The sequence below is a fragment of the Ambystoma mexicanum genome, chromosome 9 (genome assembly GCF_040938575.1).
Source record: "Ambystoma mexicanum isolate Mex_15411 chromosome 9, UKY_AmexF1_1, whole genome shotgun sequence".
Lineage (NCBI taxonomy): Eukaryota > Metazoa > Chordata > Amphibia > Caudata > Ambystomatidae > Ambystoma > Ambystoma mexicanum.
This window is the reverse complement of record NC_090931.1, coordinates 901,654-929,147: the sequence shown is the minus strand read 5'-3', so window position 1 is coordinate 929,147 and position 27,494 is coordinate 901,654. Positions and strand designations below refer to the sequence as shown.

General features: G+C 45.2%; 1 protein-coding gene across 1 annotated transcript in view; it reads left to right on the top strand.

The window, feature by feature from the left end:
* Positions 1–27,494, top strand: part of LOC138487597 (transient receptor potential cation channel subfamily V member 6-like) — a 629,667-nt gene that overhangs the window by 544,000 nt on the left and 58,173 nt on the right. The window contains exons 12-13 of the mRNA XM_069614064.1: positions 8,643–8,709; positions 10,356–10,624. Of these exons, the coding sequence (XP_069470165.1) occupies positions 8,643–8,709; positions 10,356–10,624 (336 nt within the window). The remainder of the gene's footprint in view (positions 1–8,642; positions 8,710–10,355; positions 10,625–27,494) is intronic.

Sequence of the window (27,494 nt, the reverse complement as noted above, 5' to 3'; positions counted from 1 at the left end):
AAAATGAAGGGAGGGTCATGGAGATTCATACAAGATATGAGACCGATTAACCAGATTGCAGATGCAGAGTTTACTTTGGTTCCTAACCCGGCAACAATACTGTGCAGCATCCCAGTGAAAGCTCGATATTATATGGTGATTGATTTGATAAATGCTTTCTTCTCAATACTGTTGCACAAGGACTCACAAGACTTGACTTCATTTACATTTCCCAAGACTCGACTTAAAGATACTAGACTGCCCCAAGGGTATGGTGATTCTCCATCCATCTTTAACAAAGTCCTACAGATGGACTTAGGCAATATTGATTTGACAAGTGCTGTGATACAGTACGTAGATGACATTTTAATTTTTTAGCACAACAGAAGATGAGTGCAGGCAAGACTCGATTCAGTTTTTGACTATCTTAGCAGACAAAGTATACAAGGTAGACAAAGAAAAACTGCAGTATTGTCTGGAAGAGGTGTTGTACATAGGGCAGCTGATTTCACATGAGGGAAAGAAGGTGACACCTGAAAGAGCTGCGGTAATTATGAAAACTGCAAAACCGCACACAGTAAAACAGATGCAACAGTTTTTGGACTATGTAATTATGTTAGAGCCTGGGTGTTTGACTATAGTTCATACACAAGACCCCTTTTGCAGGCTTTAAAGAAAACACAAGTGGACAATGTTACAATAGAATGGACTGAGGAGATGGAGGAAGGATTTGAAGAGTTGAAAAAAGCAATTTGTACAGCTCCTGTTTTGGGGATTCCCATTTATGCTGAGGAGTTTTTCTTATTTTGACACACAAATGGGACAATCATGACAGCAGTGCTTACAGAGAGGGCCACATTGGGGTACAAACCTTTAGCGTATTACAGTGGGATGCAAGACTCAGTTATGAAAGGCCACTTTTCTTGCGAATTGGCAGCCACCACATTTGCAATTGACAAATCTACAAACATAATGATAGGCTACTTTATGACTCTCTTTGTGGAACAGGCTTTGTTTGCTATTTTAGAGAAACCCAAAGGTACATTGACATCTCAGAGAGCTTCTGCATATGAAGTAATGATTTCGAACCCAGTGATCAAAATTGTCAGACGTAAAATAGTGAATCCTGCCACAGTTTTAGCAGAGCCAGTTGCAGAGGGAGACCATGTGCATGATTGTGCGAATTATATTGAGTTTTGTGATGATATCCCTTGTAACAAAGAAAAAGCATTGCTGGCGGAGACATTTTCTCTATTGATGGTTCTTCGCAAATGTATCAAACTAGTGGAGGAAGGCATTCTGGCGCAGCTGTAGTAAGGTATAGAGCAAATGGAGAATTTGAAGTGGTAGCCAGTGCCAGACTACCGTCTCATTTTTGGTGCAAGCGGCAGAATTCGTGGCACTTATTGTCGCCCTTGAGAACCACAAAGGCCAGGAAGTGACAGTATACAGTGACTCTGCCTACGTGATGTCAACCGTACACGTAGGGCTAGCGTGCTGGAAAAGGAGGGGCTACCTCCATGCGGATGGCAATCCAGTGCAGCATGCATCCTTATTGGACAGGCTTATTAAAGCACTACAACTCCGAGTAGCCATAGTGGATGTTAAAGGCGCCGCTCACACTAAGGGCACAGACTTTATTTCTTGCTTGAACGAAGCCGCAGATGTAGAAGCCAAAAGGGTTGCACTTTCCCCAGATGTTTCATGTTGATGTTCGTACTTTTTTACAGGATCCTAAGAATGGCCCTGTAGTCCGGAGATTCTTAATTGTAATATTAGAGGAGGTGATGCACCTAAAGGAGTAAAAGTGTTTTTCCTTCCTTAAACAATCAAAGTAACAATGAAGAATGTTGAAGCTAATGTGGTTTTGGAGAATGAGCAAGCACAAGAAATTCCAGAATGGAACTAATCGTGTGGATTAATATGTTCATGTTATATGTTTGTGCAACCATACTTTGTGTCTTTCTGTTTCTCCTGGTTAACATTCCCTATTATAGTAATGCTCCAGCTAAGGCAGATATTCCTTTGATCCTCCCTACTCCTTTAACTGAGGTTTATTTACCAATTACCAAAAAAAACCTTTGTGTTATCTGCCCAGAGTAAAGCTGCCTTAGACTTGGTCCATGGGCTGCTAATATTTTGAGAGGGAGATAAAGGGTAAGTGAAGAGGAAGACAATAATGGGATATAAATGTATCTAGACAGCGCAGCACATTTGGGTCACAACATGTGGTATAACCACATGAAAAAGGTGGGAGAGAGAATGTGCAAGGAGAGTTGCTACATTTGTGCCCTCATACCCTATGCCATGAATGCTGCCCGAACTTTTATCTCCAGAGAAATTCCAGAACATGATGCTAGACGTCTTGTTCACATTGCTGCATGTATGACTACAAGGACAGTTCCAAGCAAACTGGAGCAGTCTGCGGTGGAGATCGAAAATGTTGTTTCCATTCAGGATTACTATATCAATATTACACAGATGGAAAGGGAACCTGCATGGAAGAGCAAGATGCTGACGTATCCTAGGGCAGGACAGGATGAAGTGGTCATAAAAGAAATGAAGAGAATGGACTGTCATGACAAAATAGAAACAGCTTGGATGCCTGGATGTTGGGAACGATCTCAGCTGCTAGTCTATGGATGAGTGAAAACCAGGAAGGGATGGGAAGAAGGATTGATGTCCTGTGCAGCTAATCTATTGAAGTCATAATAGGTTCGAGAAGTATAAAAAGTGAATGATGAGTGTGTGAATTCATGGCCACACATACCAAGCTGCTGACATGGGTAGAAGATGGATCAGGCCCAATGTTTGTGATTCTGTGACAAATGTGACACTGTGCTTTCGAAGAGAGGGAAAGAAGTTTATGGGAGTTAACATAGGTTGCAAGACTACAGTTAATTTCTCCAAAATGGAAGCAGGAACAGCCATCTTGATGGATTGATATTGGGCCTGTGGATCCAGGGCCTACTTGAGGCTGCCCAAAGATTGGGAAGGAGCATGTTCTTTAGTGATCATTCATGTTCCAGCGTTAGTGATTCCTCAGAGTGACCTGAACATTTGTTAATTTCCAACGGCGGATGTCCATTTGAGTAGGAGAAGATCACTTGAATTTTTCAATCGAACAACAAGGGATAATTACTTCTCAGCTAAATCAATAGAAGCATATGAGCCTATCCCGTATGAGCATAGGCTGTTCAGCAAAGCTGCTTCGATCCTCACGACTATCTTTATGCCTGGGATCCAGACGATGGCCAATGCAGAGTGGTTGCAATCAACACCACCATAAAAGGATTCAATGCTATCAGGGAAGAGTTGAGAGCCATACGACTGATGTCTCTTCAGAACAGATATGTCCTGGATATGATTACAGCGATGGAAGGGGGAGTTTGCGCCAACATTGGGCAATCATTTTGCATGTTCATACCTTCTCACGATGACGAGAATGGGACCTTGAAAGAGGACATAACGTTGTTAATGAGCCTGCATAACAAGATGGAAGACAACACAGAAGATATTACAGATGATATTTGGTTTGCTTCTATCTTCTCATGGGTTCCACAGTGGATGGTGAACATCTTCAAGCTTCTTGGAGCAGTGTTGGTGATGGTAATGTTTGGATTCTGTGTGATCAGGATGATAATCACACAGTGCAAGAAGACAGCAAAGAAATCAGTAGGAATCAAGATTATGATCGATGTTGAATCAGGATTTAGAGCCAGGTAGTTGACTGATGAAGAAATCAGAGAATACATAAAGGCCAGCATCTTAGCACCTGAAGGAACACAGTTCCTGTATCCAAGGAACCACAAGAAGTACGTGGGACGATGGGTCTATTGTAATCCGAATGGAGAGTGCAGTTACATGACCTGTAGTGTTGATGAACATGTAAAATCATCAGCATCCCTGAAGGGAGTGATAAAGATCTGGACCCCAAAGAAGCACTTCTTCAAGAGAAGAGGCCAAGATGTGGGGGCCGGTGAAGGTGTGGTTGATGAATCAACCAGAGGGGGAAGTGTAGAGGAGCCACCAAATGCCTCTGCAGGAAGTCCTGCCCCCCTGCTGCCTGTATGTTGGAAGCCTGAATCTGTGCCATGCTTGATGCCAGTGACTGTGACTATTCCGCAGAGAGTCTTTAAGACAAGGTATCCACTGAGAAAACCGTATCTGATATGTCCCTGAAAAGCTGATAATCTCTTAAAAGAAGTCCCTGAAGGAATATGAAAATGAGAGAAGGAGAAGCTGGTGACATCACAGAAGACGAGCATGACACACTGAGAAGAAGGTCTGAAGAAGAAGGTGTATGGACGGTATAGAAACTGATAACAAAATTCAGGAGTCGAGTAAACGTTCATATGTGGAACAAATATTGCATGTGTGAAGAGCACTGCAGAAAATGCAAGCTGTTTAATAACTGTATGGATGAAGAAACACAAGTAGACTAAGTAATCATAAAGGCTGGCCATACATAGTGAATAGACTGTAGGCGGTGCCGCCATTATATTGATTCTGGACATATGATGTCACCATTTTAGTACGTTCAAACCCATGCAGAAAGAAGGATCGAAAGCTGAAGCTGTGTCGCAGCAAGAAATATAGTTAAGAATCATGGAAGAACCGAGGAGGACTGTCTGGTCTGGTGTCAAAGGCTGGAATAGCCAAAAACTGGTTATCTGTCTCTGAAGAACAGTAGACGTGAGAAGCAGAATCGTTCCTTGTTAAGTTGCAAAGAAAGAACGCCATGAGTGCCAAGTTTATTCATTCAAGACAATGAAATGCTGAAAATCAGGCTGAAGCACGGTCTCCTGTCACGTGAACGAAGGACTGAAATAGAAGTGGGCACGCAGACCAGAACTGTGATAAGAATGTACCCACACTCCCTTATGTACTCAGAGACGAGAAGCTACTGCAAGGCCAAGTTCAAGGACATTTTCATGTCACGTTCACCTCCTTGGACTTGGGCCTGAGCTTACATGCTGCTAAGTGAACCAAATATTCCTGAAGGGTAAAAGTATGGCAACCAATTGTAGAAGGCCATACAACAAAGGGCTGTATAGTTTGAGAGACAATAGTATTTCATGTATCTAATAACTGTCAGGGATGACTTGCACTAGGGGTGGGCATAAATTGTCCATCTGAGTGTAGAAACCCAATCACAACATGTTCCCTTATAGAAAGTATACTTATATGTTCCCTTTCAGCCAACCACAACCCTCCGTAGGTTTTTCTTGTTTGCCACATAGTATGAAATCACAAAGGATGAATTTTTAGTATAAAGATGTCTTTTTTATGCAAAATGCTTGAGAGACTCGAGCGAACGTCCATTGATGTATGTTATAACTCCCTATTTTAGACTATTGATAATAAAACAGTCGGATGAGACTTTGCCAACTTCCTGAGTCGGTCTTATTATTTGGTGTAAGAGTTATTCTGCATCTCATCCTTGCATGACGTTTTGCCTATTTCAGGACCATAGGGTTCAACGTGTTTCACTTTTTTAGGTCCCTGTGTATTCATTGTGGCTTATAGTGAGCTCACGTGTTTCACTTTTATAGGTCCCTGTGTATCCATTGTGGCCTAGAGTGAGCTTCTTCTGGCCACACGTGCTTCACTTTTATAGGTCCCTGTGTATCCATTGTGGCCTAGAGTGAGCTTCTTCTGGCCACACGTGCTTCACTTTTATAGGTCCCTGTGTATCCATTGTGGCCTATAGTGAGCTTCTTCTGGCCACACGTGCTTCAATTTTATAGGTCCCTGTGTATTCATTGTGGCGTATAGTGAGCTTCTTCTGGCCTTACATGCTAGCACGTGTTTCACTTTTTTAGGTCCCTGTTTATTCATTGTGGCCTAGAGTGAGCTTCTTTTGGCCTTGCGTGCTTCACTTTTATAGGTCCCTGTGTATCCATTGTGGCCTAGAGTGAGCTTCTTCTGGCCACACGTGCTTCACTTTTATAGGTCCCTGTTTATTCATTGTGGCCTATAGTGTGCTTCTTTTGGCCTTGCGTGCTTCACTTTTATAGGTCCCTGTTTATTCATTGTGGCCTATAGTGTGCTTCTTTTGGCCTTGCGTGCTTCACTTTTATAGGTCCCCGTGTATTCATTGTGGCCTATAGTGTGCTTCTTTTGGCCTTGCGTGCTTCACTTTTATAGGTCCCCGTGTATTCATTGTGGCCTATAGTGTGCTTCTTTTGGCCTTGCGTGCTTCACTTTTATAGGTCCCCGTGTATTCATTGTGGCCTATAGTGTGCTTCTTTTGGCCTTGCGTGCTTCACTTTTATAGGTCCCTGTGTATCCATTGTGGCCTAGAGTGAGCTTCTTCTGGCCACACGTGCCAGCACATGTTTCACTTTTTTTAAGATATGTTTTTTAAAAATTGTGTTGAGATCGTGCTGTGCGACGTCAGATGATGTCCGTTGTACTCCCTGTTTTAGACAATTGATAATAAAACAGAACGCAGTTTTGCCAACTTCCTGAGTCATTTTGATTATTGATGTTTGAGTAACTTCTGCATTCCCTGTCCACCTCTAAGTATTGCTACCTCCTCTTGAAGGACTCTAGGTCTCCGAGTTCAATGCACTGTAGTATGAGTTAGAGCATGGTCAGAAGGGGTCAATCTTCTGTGTATACTAACCTTGGAAACAGGGGCGCCTGGGCTTGGGTGGTTTGGTGCTTTCTAGACGAGAGAGAGTGGGATGGCCTTGGGCCCTGAAATACCAAGTAAAACCCTTGAACCATTGTTGAGCCTCCGAGTATTCCTTGACCGATCTTTGGCAATGTATATGAAATTCTAAATATTTCTAGGATGACTTTTGCTTGCAGTGTTTCTGCTTTGGAGGGAGCCATAAACTTGTTTGTCTCGTATATGTTCACTGGGATATCGGGCCAGCGTATCAGCAGTCGTTGATGCACTCCGAGAATCCCTTGTGGAAGCCCCAGGTTGCTCTCCTTTTCAGAAGGAACTCCTGTGAATGCATCTATGAATGCCGGGTCTTCGTTGTTCGGCAGAGGCCATTACAGCGCGAGAAGGCAGGTGGCACTTTCATACACATTGCTTGAAACAGTTCCTCTTGTCCAGAGGCGTTGCTAGGGGGGGGCTAAGGGGGCTATAGCCCCTGGTCTTTTGGTTGTAGCCCCGGATAGAATCTCAGGAGCAACAGCCAAAAGGCTAGCTAGCCCCCAGTCTCAACAGTTCTGACATCAGAGTAGCCCGGGGTCTTTTCCAGACCTAGCAACACCCCTGTTGTCCAAAGCAGAAACTCAGGAAGAGCACACGTCGGGGTCAGGCTGGTTGCGTCATTGCATTGCCATCATTGTTACTCTTGGGTTGAGGGCAGCGGGACCTTGAAGCGTATGTGCATTGGCTTGTGTCAGTGTAAACCTTGTCAACATGCACTAAATGCTCAGTGCCCCCTATGGGCACCGCTTTGGAATGGAGACCTTTCCTGCTGTGTTTGGAGGTTGCCCAGTGTGCTGTTTCTTAATTAGAGACAAAATAAGAACACTTTACTACAGAAGACTTGGGTGTTTATGGTTCTTCTTGGATGACATGAAAGAGAACATGAGCTGTGCGAAGGGAACATGAGCTGTGCCAAGGGAAGATGAGCTGTGCCAAGAGAACATGAGCTGTGCCAAGGGAAGATGAGCTGTGCCAAGGGAACATGAGCTGTGCCAAGAGAACATGAGCTGTGCCAAGGGAACATGAGCTGTACGAAGGGAATATGAGCTGTGCCAAGGGAATGTGAGCTGTGCCAAGAGAACATGAGCTGTGCCAAGGGAAGATGAGCTGTGCCAAGGGAACATGAGCTGTGCCAAGGGAAGATGAGCTGTGCCAAGGGAACATGAGCTGTGCCAAGGGAAGATGAGCTGTGCCAAAGGAACATGAGCTGTGCCAAGGGAAGATGAGCTGTGCTAAGGGAACATGAGCTGTGCCAAGGGAACATGAGCTGTGCCAAGGGAACATGAGCTGTGCCAAGGGAAGATGGGCTGTGCCAAGAGAACATGAGCTGTGCCAAGGGAAGATGAGCTGTGCCAAGGGAACATGAGCTGTGCCAAGAGAACATGAGCTCTGCCAAGGGAACATGAGCTGTACGAAGGGAATATGAGCTGTGCCAAGGGAACATGATCTGTGCCAAGAGAACATGAGCTGCGCCAAGGGAAGATGAGCTGTGCCAAGGGAACATGAGCCGTGCCAAGGGAACATGAGCTGTGCCAAGGGAAGATGAGCTGCGCCAAGGGAAGATGAGCCGTGCCAAGAGAACATGAGCCGTGCCAAGGGAAGATGAGCTGTGCCAAGGGAACATGAGCTGTGCCAAGGGAACATGAGCTGTGCCAAGGGAAGATGAGCTGTGCCAAGGGAACATGAGCTGTGCCAAGGGAAGATGAGCTGTGCCAAGGGAACATGAGCTGTGCCAAGGGAAGATGAGCTGTGCCAAGAGAACATGAGCTGTGCCAAGGGAAGATGAGCTGTGCCAAGGGCTTGGATACTAGTTTGTTTGATGTAATGATCACGACCGTTCTATTTTCCACTGGTTTTATGTGAGGTAGCTTCTTGTGTGTAACCGATGAAGTGCTCTGTATTCCTTCGTACATAGCGGGATATTTTACCTTCCATTTTACATAAGGCTGTACTGTAGACATGTGACACAGCTCTCCTTCTTTTCCAGATGATATTTGGGGATCTTCTGAAGTTCTGCTGGCTCATGGCTGTGGTCCTGCTAGGGTTCACCTCAGGTATGGGCTGTCCGCTGCATCTCTGCCTGTCTTCAGACTACGCTGTGCCCATCACCATCGTGTAGCCTCACTGCGCCCAGGCTTGGGGGGAAGTGATCATGTTTATTCATTGGATATGTATAAGGCGCTTATACAGCAAGGCAGTGTTTCAAACTGCCACATACAAGTATATAATGGGAACCAAATCTACCTTGTGTTTGAGTCTGCATAGAGAGACCTTCAGCCCTATGCACTCAAGTAACCCTACAGAGAAGTGGCATTACGGAATGCAATTATTAAGCATTGTGATTGGCGCTTGTGAGGAATGTAAGCGTCATACATTACATGCTACATTACTTTACTATTTCATTGTTAAGAGATTTTAAAGGAATCTGTGTCCTCATAGCGTCTATGTCATGGTCAGGCACTAAGGTTCAGCTCCACCTGCTGACATGGCACCCCAAGACCCTCCGCCTTCTGCAAATGTCATGGCACCCCAAGACCCTCAGCCTTCTGCAAATCTCATGGTACCCCAAGACCCTCAGCCTTCTGCAAATGTCATGGGACCCTCAGCCTTCTGCAAATGTCATGGTACCCCAAGACCCTCAGCCTTCTGCAAATGTCATGGGACCCTCAGCCTTCTGCAAATGTCATGGCACCCCAAGACCCTCAGCTTTCTGCAAATGTCATGGTACCCCAAGACCCTCAGCCTTCTGCAAATGTCATGGTACCCCAAGACCCTCAGCCTTCTGCAAACGTCATGGCACCCCAAGACCCTCCGCCTTCTGCAAATGTCATGGCACCCCAAGACCCTCAGCTTTCTGCAAATGTCATGGTACCCCAAGACCCTCAGCCTTCTGCAAACGTCATGGCACCACAAGACCCTCAGCTTTCTGCAAATGTCATGGGACCCTCAGCCTTCTGCAAATGTTATGGTACCCCAAGACCCTCCGCTTTCTGCAAATGTCATGGCACCCCAAGACCCTCAGCTTTCTGCAAATGTCATGGTACCCCAAGACCCTCAGCCTTCTGCAAACGTCATGGCACCACAAGACCCTCAGCTTTCTGCAAATGTCATGGTACCCCAAGACCCTCCGCCTTCTGCAAACGTCATGGCACCCCAAGACCCTCAGCTTTCTGCAAATGTCATGGTACCCCAAGACCCTCAGCCTTCTGCAAACGTCATGGCACCCCAAGACCCTCAGTTTTCTGCAAATGTCATGGCACCCCAAGACCCTCAGCTTTCTGCAAATGTCATGGTACCCCAAGACCCTCAACCTTCTGCAAACGTCATGGCACCCCAAGACCCTGAGCTTTCTGCAAATGCCATGGTAACCCAAGACCCTCCGCCTTCTGCAAACGTCATGGCACCCCAAGACCCTCAGCTTTCTGGAAATCTCATGGTACCCCAAGACCCTCTGCCTTCTGCAAACGTCATGGCCCCCCAAGACCCTCAGTTTTCTGCAAATGTCATGGCACCCCAAGACCCTCAGCTTTCTGCAAATGTCATGGCCCCCCAAGACCCTCAGCCTTCTGCAAATGTTATGGTACCCCAATGTGCTCTTTCCAGCCATCCCCTGGTATAGCCTGGTGCACCTCATTACAGAAATGAAATGTGACGCAGCCCACATGAACTCCTCTTAATGCTGTACTCCATTTTCTTCCAGCCTTTTACATCATTTTCCAGACGGAGGATCCTGGGAAACTCGGGCAGTTCTCCAGCTACCCCATGTCCCTCTTCAGCACCTTCCAGCTGTTCCTCACGCTCATTGATGGGCCGGCCAACTACGACGTGAACCTCCCGTTCATGTTTAGCCTGATGTACTCGGCCTTCGCGATCATCGCCGCCCTCCTCATGCTCAACCTACTTATTGCCATGATGGGGGACACACACTGGCGTGTGTGCCACGAGAGAGATGAACTCTGGCGAGCACAGGTACAGGACATGCCCCTTACTTCATCATTTTAAAGTATAGATCAGAAACCAAACGTGCGGCCACATTATAAGTCGGCTGGTTTGGTAATAAACTGCTGGTATTAACGAATATCGGCAATTTACCAGCTGGAGGTAAAGCAGGTGCCCTACTGGCAAAAAACTCTGTCATTACCGGCATCAGAATTGCCGGTGCTGGTAATGATGGCAAATCCCCTCATGGAATACTATGGGACTCCAAGAATGGGGATTTACCCATCACTTGTAATCGGGCGGCAATGCCAACAAACCGAGTGCCAGAAACGGTAATAACATTTGCCAATATCCTGCCGGATTTTCCAGCTCTACTCTCCCTGGAGACAAGGCATGGTGCCCCTTAGGAAAGGCCGACCGGATGCACATTAAAAAATCGAGTACCAAAAGAGTGAATTACAAAATTGTGAACATCACTTGTTCGCATTTTGTAACTCGATCTTTTGGGGGTTTTATGTCCCCAGCCACCCATGTAATGTATGCAAGGACACCGCTGTGGCCCCCGAAGCCCACAATACCGAACTAGGAGAACGGGGGTACTCTTGCAACCCCCACTCCCCTTGTTCGGTATTTTGGGATTTGATCTTTTCGAGCAAGCAAAATACACACTAATTGTGCATTTGGTCTTTTCTTTTGGTCTTTTCATGCAAACCTAGGCCAACCTATGACATTTGTTGCAGGATATACAGAAAACATTTCTAAATCAGGTGGTTGGGTACTTGGGGTGTTGAAATACTCGTCTAACCAGAAGAATCCACGGGGGCAGAGGAGCAACATCTTCTTTGCTCTGTGCCCCCTCTTGTACCACAACTTGCCTCAGTTGTGTCTCAGTCATAAAGGTGACACAGATAAAAGTAGAGTGCATGCATAGGTCAGCAGGGAAGCAGCCAAACAATCACACTACAGTCAATACTAAACAAAGGCATGTCCAAGCAAGACTATATACACATAGCACCCTTTACTAAAAAGAAACAATCAACATTAACAGCCCATCCCTCCAAAAAGTCACAGAAAAGGCATATTGAATGTCAAAAACAGTAGTCATGCTGGATACATGGGAATTTCCATGAAGATTGGTCATTATCTAGAGAAAAGAGAGCAAAAGACAAACATAGTCTTTAAGAAAGCTTTCTTTGTGGGAAGGTAATGGCAAGGGACCTTAACCATTTTCAGTTGTTTGTATCTATGATTAGCAGGCGCACGCGGGATGCACACGATTCAACTGAGGAAGGATAGTTCCAAGTTTTTGATATACAGAGGTTAACTCAGTGGGGTGAAACCACATTGGTCAGATGAAAACAAAAACCAAATCTCATACTGGGTGGGACAACGTCTCACCTCCTGGTGGCATTGCAGGTTTTCTGAGGGTTCCCAACCCCTTTCTTATAACTTTGTTACACACCTCCCTCCCCCCTGATCTTCTGCACTAATCCTCACTCCACTTGCACGGCCAAATGCCACAAGGCCTAGTAGGATAAGGACTGTATTTGACTGTTTTTGCTATTATTGTTATTTCCCCTGTTCCCTTCCCATTTAGCCTGGTGACGCTTTGAAGCACAATTCTGTTCTATAGGACCTAACAAATGCTCCATAAAATAAATAAATAAAATAAACACGTAAAAGGCTCTTGGTCAGTTGTATATCTTGTGGATCAGCTTTTGGTAAAATAGTGTCTCTGCTCGTGTAAGGAGGGTTCCTAAGTTGCCTAGCACGTCTTCTTCCCTCAGCACTATGAGTCCCCCTTCCTCAAACCTTGGGACTCCCTTACAGTCATCCTGACTACTCCGCCTTTGTTCTCCTGGGCAGGGTCTTGTTCCTTCTCCTTCCCTCACATAGTGCCTTGGCGCAATCTAACCTCCCTGTGCCGTCTTATGCTTTATTGGTACCAGGGGTCCTTCTTCCTTTCACTGAGCTAATGTTACAGTTCCCACCTCTTCCCCTGTTGGTATGACCTTCTCCACTGTTATCACAACCTCAACCTGTGCTACTACCTCTTCCACCACTGACATTTGCACCTCCTCCACTGTTATCACTCCTTTCCCCTGTTCTCCTACCTCCTCCTCCACTGCTGTTTCCACCTCCTCCACTGTTATCACCATCTCCTCCAGTGCTACTACCTCCTCTCCTCCATAGACATTTCCACCCCCTCCACCATTATCACTACTTTAAACGGTGCTCCTACCTCCTCCTCCACTGCTGTTTCGACCCCTATCTCTGTTCAGAACACCTCCTACTCTGTTGTTATGGTTCTATGTTTTTACATTTACATCTCTAAGCATTTCTATTAACTGCATTTACATCTATGTGTTTAAATATTTTCTTTCAATAAAAAATATAAAGCGGTGGGCAAACCCTGTGCGCTCCCCTCCCTTTTACTTTTGCCAGACCACGTAGTATTCTTTCATCTGTGTGTTCCCTGCAATATGAGCTAATTGATGTAAATGCTAGAGATCTAAAGAACTGTCATTGTTGTTACCACCTCCTCTTCCTACTTCTTTACCACCTCCCCTTTGTTACTACCACATCCTCTGTTGTTGCCAATCCCCTCCCTTCTCCAGAACCTCCTTATTGCCCAATGTGTTGCTCTCCAACTCTCTTAAATTGCCTGCCACAATCTTATTTAACAACCCACAGTAGCTCACCGGGCCCCTTGACTCTATACTCTCATCCCACTAATTCTCAGTAAGGGTCTGCATCTAATATAGGAATGTGGGACAGGTCTGACACTGGTTGCTGTTCTTGGAAACACCTTGGGCTGGTTTTGTATTAGGGGTGGACCAAGCCTATACCTGGCCTGTTCACTATCTTGGAAATAACTCTTCCATCCCTAACCCTTCCAACTGCTGCCTGCTCTGAGTTCAGGTCTACTGTTTACCCAGCCTGTGGTTTAAATGCTGAGCAAACACTTGGTAATATATTTAAACCCTTGATGGGTTCACACTGTGAGCGCGTGTGTGTGTGGGTGTGAGTGCAGTGAACTCACAACATTGTATTTCTTTTGAGAGAGTGCTCTACCAGGAGACAATGTGTCCGTACTTTTGTTTCCTCTGTGATGTAATTTGCAGTCAGAAAACTGTAGGCTGGTAAGATTGTGTCTGCAGAACTTTCTTCTTGTTCACTGTGTGTCTGTGAAATCCTGAAATGGCTTCCCTTTGCAACATGCCAAAACCCTCTCTGATAATTCTGAATAAGAACTTGTGGGATATTCATAACAGCTTTCCCTGCATCCCTGGAAGCAATGCGATTATCACTTCTGCCCCATATGAAAACAGTTGGAGGTCCACTGGCACCCCTCTCTGTACCGTCTGCCCACAGTAAGCTTGCACAAGTTCTCTCACGTTCATGTAATGAATTCCTGGCGTTCAGCATACTACCCTTTTGTCGGTGAACTGAATGGTCATGTTCCGTCTGCTCATCAGGTCTCCACCCATTATATTCACTGCTGTCTGCTGTGAATATAATAATGGCATGGTCACGTCATGCTCTCCTACATAAAGTGATAATTTGTCAGTAAAAGGAACCAAATCTGACCCCCTAGAAAATCACTGTGCATTCATGCCAATGTCTGACATTGGGTACCTTCCCTCCCTAATACAGGATCTAGTCGCACCCTCATTCACGAGAAATGAAAATGTCTTGTCACCTATGATCACCCCTATCCTCGGTTCCTCTGCTGGATTAGGTGTGATGGATAGAATTGAACACATCAGGTCTGTGGGTTTCCTATTGTGGGTATAGTGGCATCCACGTCTCTATGAATCGGTTGCTGCCTTTGACAGTTGCCCCTCCCAGTTTCCGCACTGGAGTTTGCATCTGCATTGTGGAGTCTGTGTGTGTCATTGCTATGGTGTTATGCTGGGTTGGTGCTTGTTGCAGTAACTGTGATTGCTGCATGTGCCTGTGTGTTGATGCTGCATGTGTCATGGGCTGATATTGTCATTGGTGCTTGTCCTGGGCATGCATCTGCTGTGTTGCTTATGCCTGTGTGTGCATGTCTTGCATGTGCATCGGTTGTGGTGCATATGTCTGCGCTGACACGTAGTTTTGAGTGTGTGGTCCGTCCTGCTCAGTCTGATGCATGGGTTGTTGTTGCATTCCCCTGGTTTGATATTTTGGTCCACTATCCCTACACACTCGGGCTATGTGTTGTGGCCATCTGAAGAACCAACATACTATGGGACCCCCCCATTAGTCTTTGCGGTCCCCCTTGAAATCCTCCTATGTTCTGGTGCATTAGCTGTCTGAACCGTCTTCACTGAGATGTCCCTCCTGACCCTCTTATCCCGTGGGGCATGTCTCCTCATCCTGCAAAACCTCCCCCTGCAAAACTGTGGCCTGTTCTGTACATGATGTCTAACCGCTCCTTCCCCGCTTGTTAACACCGCTCCTTCCATTGCATATTTGGATAATTCTTTCTGCACTAACTTTGCTTCCTCATGTTTCCTCTCTTCCTTCTTTTTTCTTGCATTCTCTTTCATTAGTCTGCAATAGTGCATTATAGTTTGTTGAATTTCTGACCATGGTTTAGCCTCCATCCCCATTAGTTTCTTGAGCTGCTTCTGAACTTGGTCTGGTAGTCCTTGACATACTATATGATAAAATAACTACACAGCTTCCTCGTCTCAAGGCACCATCTCTCTTGAGTCTGTTGACTATATTGAACTGGGTGTTCATCATCACACATTTCGCATGCCATAATTGCGCTGATGTCTGATGTGTCTGGGTACTGTACTCTAAGAGCTTGCCATACGGCTGCTTGGCAATTATTGAATGGCCCACCATTGTGTGCCTTGTTCAGTGCTGTCATTACAGAATACCCCGCTCTTTGCCATACGTCGTCAGCTACCGCCCCAGGAATGGCTGAGAGTAGGTTTTCATGTCCCCTACTGCTAATGTCCCAGCTGTCAGCCTCTTTAACTCATAGACCTACTTGGCCGCTCCTGCAGTCAATGATGGGAGCTTGCATCTTAAATTGTCCCTGTCCATTTGTTGCCATGGTATATACTGGGGTCGCCCACCCCCTTCTCCAATAGTGGAAGTTGTGTCAGCCTCCTGTCTCTGTCATGCCCTCCCAGATCTTAAGTGGTGGTGAACGCCCTTGCCTTCCCTGTGCTCCTCCATCCTGGCCGTGCCCTAAGCCTCTGTGCGTATGGAGTGATATGATCACCTTGGAATGCTGCAATTGTCCTCGATGTCACCCCCTTCTCTACCCAGGCCTTCATCATCTCCCCATGCTCTATCTTGGTCTAGGCTCATTTCTCTGGAGTGGCAAAAGTGTTTTCCCTTCTCTTTGTCCTCACTAGGCTGTGAGTCTTCATCTGATCCCATGGTGCTGATGCTGCTATCACTGTTCCCCTGTCTGTCGTCAGTAAAATGAATTGTCCTTAAAACTACATCATCCAGCTGGTTTCCCTTTGTTCACTCCCCTCACCAAGGATTCAGCGCTTCTGTCCACTTGTGAGGCAGCCATGCTGTTCCTCCTGCTCCTATACAGCTCTCCTACCCTTCTCCATATACCTTCACCATCATCATCATTTAAATGTATCAAATCCATCTTAATCCCCACTACCTTAGTAAAGTACCTGCTCTCATCCTGTTTCTTTCGTTTCTACGCTCTCCCTCTTGCTTGCATCTGCATTCTTTAATGATCTGCTCAACTTCTAACCCCCTCTTCTCCTTTTTTAACTGTACTTGTCTTTCCTGCTCCTCTTCTACCCTTTTTCTCGCTATGTATTCTAGCTCCTTCTGTTTCCTTCACTCCTTCTCTTCCCATTCTTGCTCTTCTGCTTTTTCGCTTTCCTTTCATACCCTCTCCTGTTCCTCCTTTTCTTCCCTCTGTCTCCTAAGTACTTCCTCGATGATTTCCGCCATTCTTTTGCTTCCTCCTACTTATCTTTACTAGGTGCTATTCCCTTATTCACATCCCCTATTTCACTTGCTGGCTTCCCATCTAATTTGAGCAATATCTGTCCACCTATCCATTCGGTTGGTGTTGCTAACTCCTGGCCCATAGCACGCCCTGTCTTTCCTGCATCATCCTCTTGTAGTTTCACTCTCATCTCGCTGTGCTCCTTGCTTTTGCTGCTGTTGTCTTGTGCAGTCTTACTCACTTTTGTCACGCTATCAGGTGCGTCCTTACTGCTATATGCTGGTGGCGCAAAAGTGAGATTTGTGTATCCTGCCGCTGCTCTTAATTCTTTCATGGGGTATAATCCCTTGCTCTCTGTTGCTGTATCTGCGCCTATTGCTGGAGGAGGAGGAGGGGTTGTGGGGGGGGAGTGCAGAGGGCTGTTTGCCCTCAGCGTCAATTGGCTCATGTCAGAAACATGAAGGTGTCTCACACGTTAGTCCCTGGGGATCTGTCATCCAGGTGGCCAGGACACGACCATCGTTTTTGGATACAGTTCTTGGGGGTGGACCAGTGCAGGAGGATCACCTGGGTGAGGGGACTTCGGGCAGTGGAAGTGAGTCACTGGATGGCGGAGGCAATATCCCCTTCCCTGTAACAACTTTACCCCATCCTACCAAGTAGGAAACTTAGGAACTCAAACCCCCCTTTCCCAACACAATCACTTTCTCACAGACAGCTCACTGTGAGAGAAAATGGACTAACATCTGAGCCATACACCTGGCATGTTCCAATACAATGGTCAGGCTTGGCCAAGCAATCACTGACCATTACACACACCTGACTTCCATCACACTTCCCAACATGGATAAAAGGCAGAGCATGAAAGCACACTCTGAGCAAGGCAAAGCACACGAGGGAGCAGCAGTTCCAAGATGGCAGTTTAATACAAGGAGAAAGTCGGCAAGACCAAAGAGGATCTCAAGGAGGTAAGTTCCCTTGACCTTTTCAATGAAAGACCGTAACTTTCATAAACCTTTGAGAATCGAAAACTTAAGACCCAGAATCAAGGCTGAAGAATCCTGCATTATGTGTTGAAGGTACCGCTCTCCTGCGTCAATGGTCGAGGCAGGGAGAATCGCTTGTCGCCATGGTACTGTCCTTGGCTCCTACAACAAAGCAGCGCCAGTGAAGTCAGCACAACCATTGAGTTGGAGAGACTGATACCAGACCAGTCTGTGTGGAAGCCAAGGTTGAAAGCGGCAACAACGTATAGTGAAAAGTAAAGAGAACAGTGATGCATATGTGGCAAGCAAAGTGAACACAATTAAAACAGCAGTGAGTGATTGAACTTTGAAGCCCAGATACAATGCCGTAGACAGAGTGGTCTGGCAAGTGGGTGCTCATTCGAAAGTCTCTGTTAGGTATCCAGCTGAAAGGTGGCAAATGTGAAGAGTGATAAAGAATTGTGAAATCGAATTGGTCCTGCAACGGGTAAAGCAAAACCCGGTGAACATTCAAAAGTCTTCCATAGTTGATGAAAAAAGATGAAGTTGGTCCGAGCCCGGCGGAGCGAGATCAGCTAAAGGCTTATTGGTTTAAGCAAGTTTGCGTAAAGTTATATTGGAAATTGGAATAAGTCTGAGCCCGGCAGAGGAAGACTAATTGAACAGTGCGTTAAAAGGAAATCTGAGGGATCCGAGATCTGAGCCCGACTGAGGGGAATCCGTGGTGAACCCTGAGTCACCCAAATGAGAATATCCTATGAGAAATTGGATGCAGAAATAATTTACGAACATTGTGTGAAGAGGAACTGATCCTGACTGAGGGGGATCTGAGGCGAATAGTGAATCGCCTTGTGAAAAGCTGAAAAGAGGAAAAGAACTTATTGCTTATTTGTTGCATCAGGCCCTTTGAATGAAGAGACTTTGAAAGGCAAAGAGACTTGGGCACGGAAGGCCCTGATGCTAATGATTGAACTGTATCCTCGTGCTAGAGAAGCCAGAGACTGTGCTGAGCTAGAGTGTACCACCTTGTCCCCTGCTGAAAACATAGGGAACGGAGGCCAACGTCCTGAACATCCTGACATATAATTTTGTAAACACTTCTTTCTTTTTGTAATATTGTTTCCCACACTATTTGTATTTAGAGGTAAGGATTGGCAATAGGTTTATTAGTATGGGTCCTTTTATTTTGACAAGACACCACTAGGACTGCGTTATTATTATTGATGGTTGTAGCTCGCTCTCATCTGTAGGTTTAGGAGTAGATAGGTGTTTTTCCAACCCTTGTTTGAAATTCAATAAACACCCTTGAACTCTGGTCACTGGTATCTGTCTTACTGTTGATACCTGTTGACTCACTGGGCTTTTCCCACTATATCAGAGTCCCCACTCATAATAAAGGACACACTTTGGACTAGGTTTCCTCCCTGAACGTGATTCTAACCGACATAGAGATCAATCCCTGCCCCTGGTCTGACCACTCAAACATATGTTTTCAGCTCCAGACTGATTATTTCAATAAAAAAGTTACTCAACCGAAGGTGTCATTAGCTATCAGAAACCATAAAAATGTGTATTTAGCCACTCTCACTGATCGGGCGTTTGCCCTTAACAGCAAAATCAGTACCAGAGATATTGTAGAAGAAATCGCTTCCACTCTCGTGACCTCTCTCACCTCAGCGACAGAGAAGTTTGCACCAGTTAAATTAAAACCCAACCTTTAGTGGTACGAAATTCTTGGTTTAATAATGATCCTAAGGAACTTAAATCCCAAAATATCAAGCTTTTCTATGTCTGGTGCCAACTTAGAGAAGCACTCAGCTTAGCAGCCTACAAAAGGGCATCAGCCAAGTATGAACATGTTGTTTTATCAGCTAAAAAGAGTCACTGAACAAGAATAGTGAATGCTAAATCTGATAGCAAAGAACTTTTTAAAATTTTAAAGGAACAATCGCGTACACCTGGCCCCACTCAAGATTCCATTCTTTAAAATGAGTCTTGGTGTACAGAAATTCAGCAGGCCTTGTTTATTAAACTGGAAAATATTAGAGAGGTAACTGAGGAAAAAAAACTTATGATGATGAAACAAGAATTGGAAGACAATGTACATACTCTGGTAATTAAGGTTAAGGAGCAGCCTATTTTTAACTTCCAGCCAATCTTAGAAGATCTGGCCAAACTATTGCTTAACATAAAAATACGAGCTGCAAGGGGGATCTGTGCTCCTCTATTATGATAAAGGAATGCTCCCCCATTCTCATTCCAGCATTGACCAAATTCGTTAATACCTTTTTTGTTCTTACCACGTTCCTGACAATATCAAACATGCCTGGATTACTCCTCTTCTGAAGAAGCCCAACCTCTCTCCTCATACTCCATCGAATTACAGACCTATTACAAACACCACCTTTCTGTCAAAATGGTTGGACAGAGTGGCTTATAATCAAATCTCAATATTCTTAGGGCAGAATCAGATCCTCCATAACTACCAATCGGGGTTCAGAATTAATCATGAAACCGAGACGGCTCTCCTGGCCTTAAAATCCCATCTCCTTCAGAGTATGGATAAGGGCCAAATCTCACTACTCATGCTTCTCGACTTTCTGGCAGCCTTTGACCTGGTGGACCATACCATTCTGTCCACCAGGTTAAGGAATAATGCCAAGTTTTCCCAGGCGGCGACCAATTGGATCTCCTCCTTCTTGAAGGGTAGGCAAGTTAGGGTCGCTAGCGATCTTGCAGAAGCCAAACCTACAACCCTCATGTATGGAGTCCCGCAGGGAGCATGTGTGTCTCTGTGTTTCTACAACATCTTTATGATAACCTTTTTTCGGATGCTCGAACAGGAAGGGATCATATTTACGAACTACACGGATGACACACAGTGTGTCATACCCATATTAGGTTCACATCAGGAAGACAAAATACTTATTAACAAAATCTATCAAAAGATTCAACATTGGATGGTGGCCAATGGGCTGGCCATCAACAGCTCAAAAACTGAGCTCCTATTGGTTGGGTCAGAGGCTAAACTTGAGAAATTGGGACCAAATTACAATAATTTCATTATACATAATTGTAATAATTGTAATATTGAGGTCATGAGTAAAGTGAAGAAACTGGGCATCTATTTATGCAGAAATTTGAATATGAATATGAAATCCCAGGTTAACTGTCTGATCTCCTCCTCTTCCTATTTTATAAACTGTTTTGCTATCTCAGAACTTTTATTTCTGAAAAAACGCGATAATAGGATGTTGTAGTCTCCTGGTGGGCATTCCCCTATCTGACTTTCACCCAGGTAATTCAATATGGAGCAGTGAGGGTTGTTAAATGCCTTGAGAAAAGAGATCATGTATCAGAATCAAGAAGAAGCCTCCACTGCCCCCCTATTCAGGCCGGGGTTTCTTTCAGGTTACTTCTTATCACCCACAAATGTGTGCAGGGCCAAATTTCTGCCTACCTTACAGAAGCTATTATAATTAAACATAGCCTCAGAGCCCTAAGATCAGATGATTTGAATCTTCTTACCATCACTTGATGTAAAACCAAGAAGGCAAGAAATGGTGCCTTTGCATAAGCGGCTCCCCAGGCATGCAATGCCTTAATGCCCTCACTAAGAGCTACCTCACCCACAGAAGTCTTCAAGAAAAAGCTTAAGACTATACTCTTCTCTTGAGCCCCTCTTGCTGAACGCCTGGAATTTCACCTTTGAGATTACTCTTTTGTCCACTTGAATAGCCTCTTCTCTATCATTTGTGTTTTGTCTAGTCTAGTTTATAGTTTATCGTATGTTTGTCAAGTGCCCGTAAGCCTATGGGTACCTGGTGCGCTATACAAATGTATAAACATAAACATACACATAAACATACCATGCCTTCCTTACACTCAGCATCCAATGTCGCCGAGCCCGATCCCCGTCCACGTCCTGAAGCATCCTCCACAATATGTGACCATTGGTTACTGCACACATTTGGAAAACATCCATCTTTGGGCCACTTGCCCTCTGTGTCGCGAGTCACTTCAGCACTATATTTGTGTATTTTATCTTGATATCGCGGAAGGGAGTGTCATAAGTGTTGGATATGAGTATCTCCCAATATGTCACCTTAAACCAATACTTTATCAAACACTTACTTGATCCCAACTCAAGGTTTTTGACACATCCACCTTTTAATCACTATGACATAACATATCTTTTCTCAGCCTCTCTGGCTCCGCACCATAAACACAAGCGTCCTCCGCACACTGCCCCTTTGCGGCTTTCCGCCCTGAAGGGTTAACTTAAAATTCCACTTGTTTGCTTCTCTCGCTCTGCCCCAATGGCACAACAATAGTTCTCCCCCACTCAAATAACTGGCTACCGAGTTTCAGTACTTTTTACACACTCCAAATCCTATTACACAACTTCAATGGTGATGTCACCACTGCCATAGAGGATGAATTACTGCATCACAACAACAAGATGCAACATAACATATACAAAGCAGTCTTTCTGCCTCTTCTGACAGGGTAAACCAACTAATAATGTGGTTACTCTTCTGTAGCGTGGCCATACAGGATTACATATCAGAGAAAAAACATAGGAAACCACCCTCCTTAATTTAAGGTTTGCCTTTTCTTCTAACCAACATATCCAGGTAAACCACCATATTTCTTTTTTTTCTCCAAAGTGTTCTTCCACAAGCTAGGATGACTGTCTAAGCTTACTGGCCAAACTGACTGCCCAACAAACAGGTATCCTTACAACACCCCTGAACAGATCTGTTTTCCCCACATATTTTTGCATAGCTGAGTCTATACTTGCATTCCGTGATCTGCTGAGGTCTCTCGGACACCGGCTCTTCCACAACCTGCCACCCTGGCGTCCGGTCTGATGGGTGCCCCATGGGAAGCGGGCAGGAATGTTTCAAAGATTGTTCCTGTTGACCCCTTCATGCTTTTCACACGTGAATTTGGACGTCGGTTAATGCAGGTTACCACACAGCCCCTCAGGCATGCACCGGGACGAGGCGGTCTCTTGCGGAAAGAACCTAGCGACCAACTCTGCTACCACTTTGTACAGCGTGGCCGGGCTCCACTAGCAGTCACCCCAGTTAAAAGCAGAGCACACTTGGGCCCATCAAAAACTCCCAGCCACAAGAATGGATGTCTCAGCCATAGGACAAAGTTACTGTCGTTTATTAGCAAACAAACAGGGATGACACCAGAAAAACAAAGTTTCATCCAGAGCTCTCAGCTTCTACGCCTGTGTCACCTGCTTTTATTACGAGATGACATCACAAACACAGGCTTCCACCTGGAAACCTATCGGGTATGCAGATTGGTTGGTTTGGGCAAGCTACATATAGAAAATACATAGGTTAGTTTAGGGATTGGTTGGCCATGTCCAGTGACTTCTCCTAGGACCACCTCTAAGGGCACCCATCTACAATGTGCAGGTTCGCAGAAAGACCATTGGCCCTTACAACAAATTATATCCTCCTGCTAAAGGTGCATTTGGATTGCACAGAGCATGTCCCCCCAACACTGGGAGCCCAGGCAGTTCTCAGACTTCATGTACCTCTTTAAGATGGTGGGAAGAAACATGAAGGTGCAAAGTGTTCTCTTATGTTGCTATTCTCTGATCAGCCAAGCCTGTGAGAGTGCAGTCAGTAAACGAAACGTATGCAACAGTTGTATCTTCTTTCCTCTGGTTCTCTGGGAACAGTCTTCTTTGTCCAGGTCACTTGTGTTGAGACCACGACATGAAGCCTTCTCGTCTATAATTATGAGGATTTTATCCTGAATGTCTGCAGGTGGCTCACTATCTTGGTAGCTGGAATTTCCCTGCTCCCCCTTCATCCTTGGCTGTCCTGTTTCTGCTCACCTCGAGCTGCAGTGAACATGTCATCTTGTCTGTATTTCTCGAACTTGTCTCCTTTCTTGCTGGTTCTGATGGCCTATAACTCCTATATGGTTCCTTATGGTTTCTTCAGGTTAGTAGCAATGTAAGCATGTGCAGGCTATACATGTATGTATTTGAATTCTGCTGCATCTTGTATGTGTGTTCGTCCTCTGCCTAAGGGGTCATAAGCATGTGCTTTGTGCCTATATGCAATAAACTAGTGTAGGTTTGTGTAGCTTCATCAATGGATGGATATGTACTTCATGTATAAGTGAGGCTATGTTGTGATATCAGTGATGATGTCATTGGCTTCTGGTTCTCCAGTCAGTCGACCTGTTCGAACGAAGTAAATTCCATATCGTCCAAATCATCAATTGGGTATAGTCGGAACGGTTGTCGAAGGGAATACAATTTTTCACCCCTGTGATACATTGATGACTGGGGTGATGTGCCTAACACAGAGGTGCATCTGTCATGTGGATACTATTTGATTTTAAACTTGTACTTCCAGTACATGAATCTGTCAATTATAGAGACAAATTGATTTCTAGAGAAATTTCACAATCATGTACCAGGGTTTGGATGTGAGCCTCCATCCCAATCCAAAAAATACTTTCTTTTAGAAATGATTTTAGTTTTCTATGGTTTGTATGGTCAGAAGTTAAATGAGACTGAATTGTTCCCAAGATGACCTTTTTATAACTTTCAGGAATAACTAGTTGACATTGTACCTGGTCTCCTGAAATGGGGTTTCCCCAATATAGAAACCCATCCTTCACAAGAAAGAATGGTTCTCCTCTCTCATATCCTTCTTTCTCTAAATGTACTTGTGAAACACTTTTCAAGGAGGGAATCGTGTTGTTGTGCCATTGCTAAGTCTGGAAGACCCATTGTTTTCTCACACTCATCAGGATCAGCCCTAGATAGGAGAGAGTCTATTAAGACTTCTTCTACCTCTCGGGTACCTTCCTGCTCATGATTTTCAATGTTCATTATTTGGGGATTTATGGCTCTCACAATTGTTCCTTGAGCAATCTTATGGCCATGATAAACAAAAAATGTTTTTACCCCAAAATTCAGCATTCATATTTTAACCCACCTCTATAGTTTGTATCTACTACTCCCTCTAGAACATCAATCCCACATCGACATACCAACCCAAACCGGGGTGCAGGTCGAATATAGGTTCCGGGAGGAGGTATCAGAATTAAGTCTGTATATATCAACCTTCTTTCCCCTGAAGCAATGGACTCCTTTCTGCTACTACAGATATTGAACCCAGCAGACCCTGTTGTGGCCACCGCAGGGTTTGAGGCCCTGTCACTCAACTACTCATATTTTAGGGTTCCTCAACCTGTTTCAGTTGAGCTGCATCCCATTCCTGACACAATATGTGAGACTGACATGGTATCAGGAGATGACACAGACACATAGATTTGGAAAACCTTTATTTTTGGTGGTCAGAATGGAAAAATATCTATCTTGCCTTAACTCTAAGGTGGGAATGTTCCCTAATTGGAAGAAAACTAAGGGAAGTCTAAGTCTGCCAGTCAAAAGTAAACTACTGTCTGTGTCAAAACCCATGCTTGCCCTCACTTCTACAAAGTGATAGGGTGTGTGGGATTTGGCCAATGTAATAGTGTTCAAAGCAAGGTCAATGTGAAAATGGAGCTCTTCTAGGGGTCCCTTCCGCAAGTACAACACACTTAGGATAAAAAATGTCCACAAGTTCTCTGAACATTCACAGTACCTTTCCTTACCTGGATTCTCTTCTTCACAGGGTTTCTCAGGCATCCCTTGTCTTGAGCATAGACCCTCCTGGTTATCCTCCAATGTACCAATGTTCAAAGTTACCTCATTTCCAAACATAAAAGTATAAGTCACAACAGTTCCATCAGAAAATATCACTCTTCATTTGAGCTTGTGGGACTCCCTTCCCCATGTAAAACCAAGTCCTTCTGACTTTCAACTTCAGTATCTCAAATGATTCCTTCTTACTGCTAGGACCCACCCCCCCCCAGAATGGTGCAGTTTGCAGACTGCACGGTCCACCCATTACAGGTAGTACAGCCAGGTGCCTAGCTTTGCTTAAGTCTCTTGTTTACTGTATATTCAATCACATTTTAATAGGGTGGGGTCTCTTTGGCCCCCCTGGATCAGGCTCTTGCCTGGGGGCCACTTCTGGTTCACTCACAATGTTTCATTATCCGCATTTGCAGTGTTGCTCTTACTTCAGTTTTCATGGAGCTCCCCTGTTGTGTGGAGCTTACAAAAGGATTTCTATTTTTCTCGCACTTCACTCGCGCACCACTCCCTTGTCATAGCGATGCTTCTTTTCCTTCACAGAGACTTTCAAATGTGTATATTGTTATCCTGGACCACTATGCTACTTTATATCCTTTCAGGCATTCTTTCTCGTTTTACACATCTCAGTGGGTTCCCGAGGGCTTTTGGGAACAAGTGCTCTTACACTCCTGGTCACACTGTTACAAAGCATACAGTCTTTTCTTAACTGACACCAGGTTTCTTTCTCAATCAGAAACTCACAGGTCATGGAATTTGCCACTCCTTCCATCAGCAGCTTTCCCGCCTGAGATCAGGGTCTCTACACCTGCCCCTCACGCCCTCCTGGGCCTTTTGTTTTATCCAGTGGAATGAGCACCTCTCCGCCCACACAGAGTACAGGAATGATACGCTCCACGGCTCCCGTCTGGTAATTCCTACGGCTCTCTGGAGACATGACCTTCTCACCGCGCTTTCTCCTGCTACACCCGGCAGTCTTAGAGAATCCCGGCATCTTGCTCTCCGTTGCCTTAGTTTGGGCAGCTCAGGCTCTGCTACCTCTCTTGCTCGTTCTGATTGCCAAGCATGTGTGTTCCTTTGATATTCATCTGAGTACTTAACATGCTGCTGGTGGGCATAGTTGAAATCAATTGCCTGTCCATGCCTGCCCTCATTAGTGGTACATGTCCATTGGAGAAGTTAATGTGCCTCGATCTGCATCCTCAACGTTACAGTACTAAAGTGGTGTTTCTCATGGGACGTCTGCACTCCTCTTGACTTCCTCTTCTTCATTCCAGTTTTTTTCTAGGGACTTACAGGGGTTAAGGGAACAGGACTGACAACAGCCCATAGAGGCCATGGGAGGGGAGGGTAGGTCATTATCAGGAAGGGTGGGGGATACCATGTCTCACCCTCAGGTACACTCTTTCCAATCCACAAGAACCCTCAACTCAGGTGGTCCTCCCTCACTTTTCCGTCCCCAGGGTTGAGATCCAAATGTGGTAGTCCTGGCCACCTGAACAGAGGATCCCGGGGGAGTACATGTGAGCTAACCCTCAGGTTTCTAACACAGTGCAGGAGAGATTTCTGGTAATTCCATTACCTCCACATTTTTGGCAGTAATGGAATTAACACCATTTTTCCCTCACCACCAAATTGTAATTTTTGGCAGATGTACCGCCAGCGGAATTAATGTGCAGTATATTTGCTGGCGGTAAATCCACTAAAATACCCCACGGAGTCCTACGGACTCTAAAAATGGGGAATCGCACTGCTGTATCACCGTTTGTAATCCTGTGGTAAACACAAGAGACAGAGTGACAGTAATGGCAACTGATGTTGGAAGTAATTTGGCAGATTTACCACCTGGGAAGTGGCATAACAGACCATATTTTCAGAAGATATGTCTTAGTGGTTTCCATGCAAGGTGAACAGCAAAAGGGAACACAAAGACTTCTCAGTAAATCCAAGTAGGGAGCGAGAGCACAGATGCAACATAGAAATGTACAGGCTCTGCTCGGTTGCCGATGACAGAAATATTGATAGTGATTTTAGAGCTGCTCCCCAAACAATTCAAAACATCTCACAGACTGCAAGCCCTCTGGCCAAATAAATGGAAGAAGTGTTAGCTAGGTAACATGACCGTAAACTTTAACAGCCCTAGTCAATCGCACTGGAGGTCCTCTACCATAGAAAGGTAGGTGACATGACCCTAACCCTACACAGCCCTGGTCATGGGCACTGGAGGTCCTCTACCATAGAAAGGTAGGTAGCATGACCCTAACCCTAAACAGCCCTAGTCAGGGTCACTGGAGGCCC